Source organism: Drosophila erecta, unplaced genomic scaffold (genome assembly GCF_003286155.1).
Source record: "Drosophila erecta strain 14021-0224.00,06,07 unplaced genomic scaffold, DereRS2 tig00000000-arrow-pilon, whole genome shotgun sequence".
Classification (NCBI taxonomy): Eukaryota; Metazoa; Arthropoda; class Insecta; order Diptera; family Drosophilidae; genus Drosophila; species Drosophila erecta.
Window position 1 is genome coordinate 2554939 of NW_020825194.1, and position 10217 is coordinate 2565155.

The 10217-nt window shown below is 44.1% G+C and overlaps 1 protein-coding gene across 1 annotated transcript; it reads right to left on the bottom strand.

Annotated features, from left to right (window-relative positions):
- Nucleotides 1–702: 702 nt before the first annotated feature.
- On the bottom strand, nucleotides 703–1231 carry LOC6554594. Its single transcript, XM_001981293.3, has one exon. It carries the CDS (start codon nucleotides 1194–1196, stop codon nucleotides 783–785), a length of 414 nt encoding a protein of 137 aa, XP_001981329.1. The 5' UTR covers nucleotides 1197–1231; the 3' UTR covers nucleotides 703–782.
- Nucleotides 1232–10217: the final 8986 nt, after the last annotated feature.

A 10217-nucleotide genomic window follows, 5' to 3' on the forward strand; every position in this document is an offset into this window, starting at 1 on the left:
TAAATGTTTCTGGCGCAATTCTCTAAAAATCTGCATTCAAATTTAGAAATATATTTTTTTTTAATTTTTTGGTCATTTTTCTGATGTAGAAATTCAAAAAAATTAAAAAAGGTCCCAAGGCTGATGGTTCTAACTCCATAACTCAACTTATCTTAATCGGATTTTTAAGTGGCATACCTCTAAATGTTTCTGGCGCAATTCTCTAAAAATCTGCATTCAAATTCAAATTTAAAAATATTTTTTTTTTTAATTTTTTTTGTAATTTACCTGATGTAGAAATTCAAAAAAATTAAAAAAGGTCCCAAGGCTGATGGTTTTAACTCCATAACTCAACTTATCTTAATCGGATTTTTAAGTGGCATACCTCTAAATGTTTCTGGCGCAATTCTCTAAAAATCTGCATTCAAATTTAGAAATCTATTTTTTTTAATTTTTTTTGTAATTTTTCTGATGTAGAAATACAATTTTCAGATGAGTATCACAATCTATAGAGGATAGTGTTACGAGTTAAACGGGCTATCGTTTTCCACTGACTTAGCGCCAAGCTGAAGATCAAAACATATTGAGAAATGAAAATGACTATACTATGAATATCTCGGAAGAAAATACCTATCATTACTTACTATTTACTTTTTGAGAACACACGAAGTTGGCTAATAGAAGTGGAATATAGCTGCTCCCTTCTAATTTACATAAATTTCGTCTATTTGCTGGAGTTGCAATGACTTGCCTGTGCTAGCCAACTTATACTCATGAGCTTTATTTTCTATCACACTTGTATTTCATTGTTCAGCTTCCTTTTGACTCATGAAGTCCTTGACCCAATGGCCAAACTGGCCGGAAGTGGCACACCTGTAGGCCAGGAAGGCCCAGTCATCCAGGTGATGCGTGTCCCGCTCCTTCCGGTTGCAGTGGTCCACCACCAGCATCAGTTCCTCCATTTGGTTGTGGCCGGCAAAGATCTTCGCTATCCGCCTGCCATTGTAGCCACTCTCATCCGTCCACAGTCCCAGTTTCTTTACCAAACACCGCAGGGTGGCTGCATCCTCTTCTTGGCCCTCTTGGCGACACCTTTCCAGCTCCTCGTAGACCTTGTCCGCGGTGGGTAGCTTCCATACCGCAGCTGCTTCCGTCTTGGCAGCCATCGTAATGAGCAGGCAGCTCCAGCAGATGATCTCCAGCCCTAAGTGATGCATTGCGTATGCGACAGCTTTAAGTTTGTAAATGGGCACAATTCTGGTGAACAGGGCTCTTTTATAGATCGCTCGTGGAAGACTAGGGAAACCAGTTCTAGAGCGGCATTGGCACTAGCCTAGAATTCATGGAAAATGCGTCTACTGGCCTGTATAATTGCTGTCACCGCGGGAACATCTGGCGTGACGTAATCGGAGTCTTTAAAAAACTCTAAAGCGATGCTGTATCTCAAAATGATCCATAATTCGAGTACACCGGCACTGGGTTGCGAGTTCAAGTTCATGAATGGCTGAGTGGCTGGGCAGTTTCGGTAAACTGCGCGATTAAGATGGAATTCATATTTAATGAATGGTGTCTGGTGTTTTTCCTGTTGCTCGAGATATAGATGGGGATATGGTTGGGCATGTGTATGGAAGTGATGGGATAAAGAGTTAAATAACTATGTGACCTATTCTGCTGCTCTCAATTGTTCTGCACTGCAATAGTGAGCTGTTCCTATGGAATATACTTTATAAAGCAAATAGCATGCAATATTCGTTTGGTAATTGCTGTATACTTTCGCATACATCCCATAAACTTACTTACTCCTTCTTCATGTGCCTGATTGAGCGATGCAGTTCTCCATCCACAATGGAATCGGCTAAACTGCAACTGCAATTATAAGTGCGCGGCTGACTGCGCAGGGCGACAAGTTCCCAGGATGCAGGATGCAGGATACAGGAGCCAGGAGCCGCCCACTCTGCGCCCGACTAAAGGACGATTGCCGGAGATTCCAATCACACGTTTATTTCCCTTTGTGGCCGTGTGTTTTTTCCACCTTTTTCCTTTGACTGCCTCCATGGCTTTGTTTTCCGTGGTGGGAAATCCAAATCGCAGGCCGCAAATCGGATATGGGCAATTGGGAGTGGGGCATCGAGTGGGCCTTCGACTTTCTCCGCCGACTGTGATACTTCATTAAACAACTCGCAGTGGCGTTTTCACGCTGCAGTAGACCTTTCCGCACCACTCAACCCGGCCCATGTCAGCCGCATTTGACAAAGCTAATTTCGCCCAAAAGCCAGACCTCTCTGGGCACCCAAGCCCAATCCCCCCGAGCCACCGTATTCCATATGGCACATCCGTATTCCATATTCCATTTTCCATTTCCCACATCCCAGACCTCAGCCAGCCAAACGCCAAACAAACACTTGACGCGACCTATTCAATTATTTCTCAATTAAATGTCGTCTAAAGAAGTCATCATCGCCAAGTCGGCATTCGTCATTGAGCGCAGGGAAAGCCATCAGCAGGAAACAGGGAGAAAATGTATCCCAATTGAGTCTAATTAATATTGCAAGTATTTTGGTTTTTTTAAACAGGAATTAGTCATGACAATATAATCGAGGGAATGCAAATTCATTTAGATCAACCATGAACTAATCCAATGAAAATACTTTACACTGGGTTGCCTTGTAAGCACGTATTTCGCCCAGTGCAGCCGCAAACACTTGGCACATTTGCTGATCCACAAAAGTGGGCGTGGCACTGCACGAGTGTCGAAATAGTCAAAGGCAAGGTAAATTCAATTCGGTTTTTCATTTCCATTTAGCTTTGCCCGTGTCGAGATTGCGTTAGTTTGCCAGGCAGCATTAAGTACTTAGTTTCAAAGAGTTTCCATGGCTCAACGGAGAATGAATCGCAGTAAATGGATTGGTAAACGTCAGTGCCTTTGACTTCACGGTGATTGTTTTTTTGTTGAATTTGTGCCAGGAATTACTATGTTTATTAAATGGTTATTACTTGCATTTGCGAGCCTAGAAGGCTTAAAGTTGAATCTCAGCAGCTTCTTGTTTGGATTCAGTTAAGCTCTAAGTAACATTACTGGTTTTATGGCTTTTTAAAATCCTGAATGGCGGTCAGGGAAATGCCATTGCAGTTTAATGGTCTGCGACTTGTTTCCTTTCAATGCGCATTGTTTCTCAGTCGAGCTGCCCACCTCTGGACCGTCCAGGACTCAACTGTTTCCATTCAGTGCAGCCAGCAGTCCAGTCCGCCTTTCCACAGCCCACGGAAAATGGGCAGTCGTTCATTCGGACCGGACTGCTCTAATTGCAACTTTGAAACTCAATTGGGTAGACACAAGGCCACAAGGGGGCGGCCACTTCTCGAGCACAAACCACCAATTAAATATAAATGTTTGCGCTTTTCTGAGCAGCTTCCAGTTCCTTTTTCCATTTTTCAGACTCGTATGTATGTATGTTTCTGGCGCTTTCAATTTGCACATGGGCTGCTCTGTCCGAGCTGGAAGGTCAGTTGAGTTGAGTTGAGTTGAGTTGCGTTGCGTGATGAAAGGCGCTTCGCAGGACACGTGCTTTTTGTTTAAGCCTGGTATGCTGCTCCTTTTTATGCCGCCAAGGACCTGCTAACGATGGTTGCTTCCTTGCCACTCGGGCCTGCATTTTAGTGCCGACTTCTCGGGAGTCGGAGAAATGCGACAGTAAAAACTTTGGCCACGAGGAAATTGGGTGGAGGAGCGGTGACACGCTGCGCCGAAAGTTTTTCCAGCTCGCTCGGAAGTTTTCCGCCCACAAAGTTCTGCGCAAAGCGGACGAGAAAATGCTAGAAAATTGGAATACTTTCAAAAGTTTCAAACCGAATGCAAAGGCATCTTCCATTCCGCTCAGCAGGAGGATGGACGGGGGCGGGTGCGGGAGCGGTGCTTGTTCGGCAATTTTTCCAACTTAATTAATAATTAATTAGTGAATCTTGTGAAAGCCAAACAAGTGGCCGATGGCTGGCCGAAAGAGGGAAATTTTTATATGAAATAATTTCATGTTAAAACCTCGCACAAAAGGCCATGGCAATGCAGAGTGGCGATTGGGAGGGGCTGCACTGCAAAACAATAGTAGTTTGAACATATACTTGTGCTTAGATTCAAGTAGTTCTTACGTTAAATGGGATTAGCATTTAGTTCTTAGGCGACTTACTTAAATGACTGTTTTGAACAACTTATTGCCCAACTCAGTCACATTTTTCTAGCAGTGTACTGGCCAAGCCGGACGCGGACTGAGCTGGAGGTCAGCGCGTGCGGCGGCTTTTGTTGGCCGCACTCCGCGCATTAGCGGCTAAATTACTGGCCAGTCCGATGAGAGTGCTCGTCCGCTGGTCGAGATGGTCAAGGATGGAGGAGAAGGATGCAGGAGCAGGCGGCACTGTGGTAATTGGAATTAATTCAGCATTAAGCCGCATTTTCTTTGGCCAACTCTGCGTGACCGTGGGCGGGGACATCGCGACCACCGGCGCTCCATTATGGAGTACCAACATTTTGTATAATTTTTTTCTATTCCTTGTCCCGCTTTTAATGCAATCGCCTGGGTTGTTAATTAATTGCGCTTAGTTGCCGCAAATGGCAGTTGGCAAGTGGCCGCTTCCGGGTTTTCCCGTGTCCTCCGTGGGCGTGGCCGGTAGTTAGTGGCCAGGATATTGCGCGTAGAGTCATTAGCGTGCGAGCAATTAGCAGAACTTGGCAGCGGTATGCAACTGCAGGAATATCTTTGCAAGAATGCAGTCGCAGTCCCCCTTTTATCTCCTCTCTAGCGCATTAAATAGTTAGTGCACAAAAATATTAGTTGCCTTGCCTTTTCTCTATCGACACAAGACACAGTACACACAGCCCAGAATGCCCAATTAAGTTTGAGTCAATATCAAGCATTGTTTGTGAAAAGTTATTCCAGCATAAAAGTCCAATTATTCCTAATCACATGTCAATTATGCACCCGCATAATAATGCCTGGAATGTCTGCACTTCAAATCAAAGGCAACAATTGCAGTCACAGCCAAGCTTCCATTGCTTGTATATTTTCAGGGGCCAATGTGGCGTATGCGCAATATGATTGCGAAATTTGAGACAAGTGGAGGTCCTTTTCGCAGGGCGAGTGAGACGGATACACTTTGTCTGCAACTTATTGATATTTTGCACAGCTCGAGGGTTGCTCATCGCATTTCATTAAAGTATATCAATCACTTGGCAAAACTGATATTCCATTACTTTAATAACTAATAACTTAATAACAACTAATTCCCATGCCTTATTTTCCGCTCATTTCTTAAGTATTCTTGTGCAAGAACTCTTCGATCCACCCGCTGATTGCATCGCCTTCTTGTAACATTTTGGTCTGTTTTGCTTGTACGCAATGCCACGCCCCCTGCCAGCCGAACTGTGCGCCGCCCCCTTGCGCACCGATTAACTGTTCGTGTGGGTGGAAAATGCCTTTGTTTTTCAACTGACAATCGCCAGTTTTCCTCCTGCCTGCAGCCAGTGTCTTCCATTGTCCCAGATATATTGTAGATAGTCATTGTGCTATTTTCCGCTTGATTACGGCCAAAGGATTTTTGGCACACACGTACTAACACTCACACCTACGGCCACCCAACCAGCACCACCCACCACCCACCACTCACCACCCCAATTTGGCATTGTTCGCTGGCATTTGACCGCGGGCTTGGCACTCGCAGCTCCACCGTGCTGGTGATCCCTCCTCCTGCTCCACCTGGGCACCTTGGCAACCATTAAGTGGATACGCTTATTATCCATTGTTGGCGTTGATATGAGCCAGATTCCCCACATCCGCTCCCCTGACCTCTGCGGCCTGACCTCCGCTGCTCCTGTGTAATTTTATTCATAAACTCAACTAAAACACATTGCCAGCTTGGGCTAAGTACCGGATTTTGTGTGGGTTTTCAAATAGTGGGGATGTGTGCACTGAAAACGAGTGAGTGTGATTACCTAAAAAGCTTTTGTGAAATATATTAATATGTGTAATTTAGATTACATATTTCAACCAAATAAGGGCGCATCTTTATAAGTAATAAGCATTAAATTGAGCGCGATTCAGGTCACGATTTTTGTGGCAGTGCATTGGGGAGTAGGAGGATGTTTTGTTTACCGGGCTTATTTGCTGCTGGCAGTTGGCAAGGCACCAAAAAACACGCAGCAGGCGGCTGGCTGGTTTGGCTTTTGTGTCAATGAATACAATAACCAAATTAAATAACCAAGGTGATGCAGCCAGGCCCATAAATCCGCTGCCTGCAGGCGGCACTCGCAGTCCTGCAGGAGTCCTGCGAGTCCTGCGAGTCCTTTTGCGAAGGGGTTAACAGCCTAGAAGAAGGGGTAGCTGCAATTAGCGTACTCAACAGCTAGTAGATACTTATCTGCGGATCATAACTCAACAATGGCCTGGGAAAATCCACTATTCTGGCAGAGAGCCCGTCGTTTTGATATCCAATTTGTTTATTTGCGTTTATTCCGGCATAAAATCAAAATAAACGCTGCGGGGACGTTTCCACACATGTTCTGCTCGGAATGTCCCTGTTCAAATGGCAAACAAATAATGATATCAACTGGCTGAGCATCTCAAGTGCAACCTTCCCACACAGAAGATCTGAAGACATGTGCATCCTTTGGATACATTCTTATCCGCAAGATGAACCTTTTTTCCACTCGACTGAATCGCCTGCGAAATGAAAAACCACTCGAGTTCCTCCATTTAGTTGATGGAGGATGCCTCGCATTTTCATTTGCTTGTTTACCTTGCTGATTTCTGTTTTCACAAGAAAGAAAGAAATCCCCCTGGTTTTTGAGCAAATTGCGAGCAATTTAACTGCAATTAAATTGCAATTTTACCACACACAAAGTCGGCAGTCTGCGGCCGAGTTGAGTTGCCTCAATTCCGCGAATCCCCACAAAGGCGTCAGTTTTCCTCGCCAGTTTTTCCTGAAGAGGCGGCTTTCCATTGTGCCACCTTTGTGTGGCCGTGGCCAAAAGGAAATAACACTGGAAACCTTTTGCATTTGCACATTTTACAATTATTTTCGCACTAAAAAGCGGCGGCGGAGGCGCCACGCCCCCAGCCTCCTTCTGCCCGCCTCTTGACTCTGCTGTTATTTCAGATTTTCAGATTTTCACATTTCTTTGTGCGCGGCGCATAAACAAAATGGCCGCCTTCTTATCTCGCCCATTGTGCAGCGTTTCCCCATCTCCCTCACACCCACTCGCTCCCTCTCGCTCACTCGCATTGTGCAGCGGCGCGTGCTTTATAAATTGTATTTAAAAGATATAGCAAAAGCCAAACAATTCCTTTGAGCGAATGCCACAAATAATTGCTGGCCTTGCCGCCGCAGCTTTTGTCTCGACATTTTGCTCTCGAGGAGCAGAAAGGACTCCAGGACTCCAGGATCCCCGGAGGACCCGCATCCCGAGCTCCTGCGGAAGTGGCGGCGGCAGCTGGCACTTGAGCTAGGTGCTCTAATCGCGTTTTAGCCACCAAACTGCAGAGTTATGGCCACCAATGGCACTCAAGAGCTCCTTCTTAAAGACAGCTTTAACATTATAACTTATAAAGTAAACTTATTTAAATATTACAGTAATTACAAGCCTGCCAAAGAGCGTGAGCTTCGATCTATGGGTTCATGCGATTTTAATTACACGTCAACCGAAACACCTTTTTCTACGTGCTCGAACTGCCTAATTCCCTCTAGATACCTGGTTGTTATGCATGAATATTGAATATAAATATTAATTAACGAATGAGGAAGCCAGTACTTGGCCCGAAGTCAATGCCAAGATGGAGGCAAGTGCAGAAGTTGTCCTGGCTCGGCTGCCATGTGCTGAATATTTAATTTAATTTAATTAAATTCACGCTGAAAATAACTTTGCAACAGCAAGTGCCAGCCAAGCGGCGTAATGAGATAAATTTGCATAAAAATGTCTTGACTTGTCGCGCTTGCGAGCATATCCTTGCATCCTTGTAGCCGAAAGGAAAGCTATTTGCCAGTTGGCATCGTGATGGTTTTCCGGTTTTCGGTTTTTCCGGGGGAAACGAGCTGGCTGGCACTAATCCTTTCCAGGCCGAAATGCTGGCATATGCCAACACCAGAGAATCGTATGCCAAATTAAATTTTAAATAACTCTCCAGCGGAGCGGCCAAGGATAACAACATTTTCAAATGTTTAAAAAATTCGCTACTTACTCGAAAGTGGAAAGATGAGCACGTGCCGCAAATAAAGGACGACGATGTCCCATTGTCCTCGCAGGATGCTGCCTCTAATCCTGATTCCGTCAGCTTAATGTCACCAAAACATATTTCACTTTCACGCAAATCGAAAACAAATTCAACCCGCCGCTCGATACAAAATGTGTGTATGCCTACTTTTCCCATTTTCCCTCTTGTGACAAATTGTTATCCTTTCAAAGGCTCAAGTGTGCGTCAAGTCATTGTTGTTGTGGTCAGTTTGGCTCGTTATTTCGTCGGTCCTGCCATTTATCTGAAGTAGCTTGTATCTGATGCATGAATTATGCGCTTTGGCTGTTTTTGATCATTTTTCGCTACGACCGAACCATAATTTTTATCCCAAAAATTTGTATCTCGAATTCGTAAACTCTGAAGGGGTACAGTGGGTATTAAATTGTACATAATAGACTTATTTGGGCTTGTTGTAGTATAGCATATATCTGAGATATATCTACACAATCAATCTTTTGTTCTATTTCTCATCTACTCAGTGCTATTAATCTAACTGCAGTTGAATAATTTGCCGAGTATCCTTGCATCTGATTGCCAAATGGCAACCACTGTGCCACTGCGAGTGTCCTGGCGAGGTCGCACCCCTTTTTCCCCTTTCCGGATCGCCAGTCAGCTCTAATAAACTTAACAATAACCGCTTTTTATCGCCCGCCCCTCCCCGAACGCTTGCCATAAATAATTCTAATAATAAATTAAATGCATCCGCAACCGCTTTGGGCTGCGATTCGGGTCAGTGATGAGTGAGTGAGTTCCACAAGCGATTTGCACCCCCATTTGTCTTGCCAAACTCAGACAGTTATCCTTGGCCATCGGGCAGGAGCACACAATGCGCAGCCCAATCCACCGCAAACCCATCCTCGCATCCTTAAACCTTTTCAATCGTTTTCCGAGCTCGTATTTTGAGGGAAAGTCAGTTGAGCGTGGCCTGTAAATTGAATTAAATGATTGTGTAGCCAGTCGAGATACATTCGGATTTCTAATTACCCACGGCCAGGCATCAGACATCAGACACCAGACACCTGGCTACAGAGATCTATATTCTGCCGAAAGCGAGCTGGGAAACGGGGGAGCTGGGGAGCTGAGTCCCCCTCTCAATCAAATGTGTGTAATGAACTTATTTACACACTTTCCGTGACGAAATTTGATGGGCGCTTGCGGTTGAGCTGCGCTGGCAAATGAAATTCGGGAATGTCACCCACAGACACTGCCGAAGCCTCCAAACATCCCAGCATCCCAGCAGCCGAGCATCCGCATCCATCCACCACCAGAAATGGGCCATTCGCCCACCCACAAAACACCCCACCAATCATTGCGGCTTGCCTTTTGACACGAGCATCCACACTGGGGATAAGTATCTTATAGAACAAACAAATTAAATGTAAATTTATGTATATATATTATTTGTGGTATATAAAACTAAAGATGAAGATGAAGTTGTAGATACTAAGTTGCAGATAGTAAGTTGCAGATAGTAAGTTGCAGATAGTACGTTGAAGATACTTATTTGAATATACTAAGTTGAAGATACTAAGATACTAAGACGAAGATACTTGAAGATACTAAGTTGAAGATACTAAGTTGAATATACTAATTTGAAGATACCAAGTTGAAGATTCTAAGTTGAATATACTAAGCTGAAGATACTAAGTTGAAGATTCTGAGTTGAAGATACTAGGTTGAAGATACTAAGACGAAGATACTTGAAGATACTAAGTTGAAGATACTAAGTTGAAGATACTTATTTGAAGATACTAAGTTGAATATACCAAGTTGAAGATTCTAAGTTGAATATACTAGGTTGAAGATACTAAGTTGAATATACTAATTTGAAGATACTAAGTTGAAGATACTAAGTTGAAGATTCTAAGTTGAATATACTAGGTTGAAGATACTAAGTTGAAGATTCTGAGGTGAGGATACTAAGTTGAAGATACTAAGTTGAATATACTAAGCTGAAGATAC

Coding starts and splice junctions, on each gene's coding strand:
- LOC6554594 (XM_001981293.3), bottom strand. CDS start 1,196: ATGCATCACTTAGGGCTGGAGATCATCTGCTGGAGCTGCCTGCTCATT.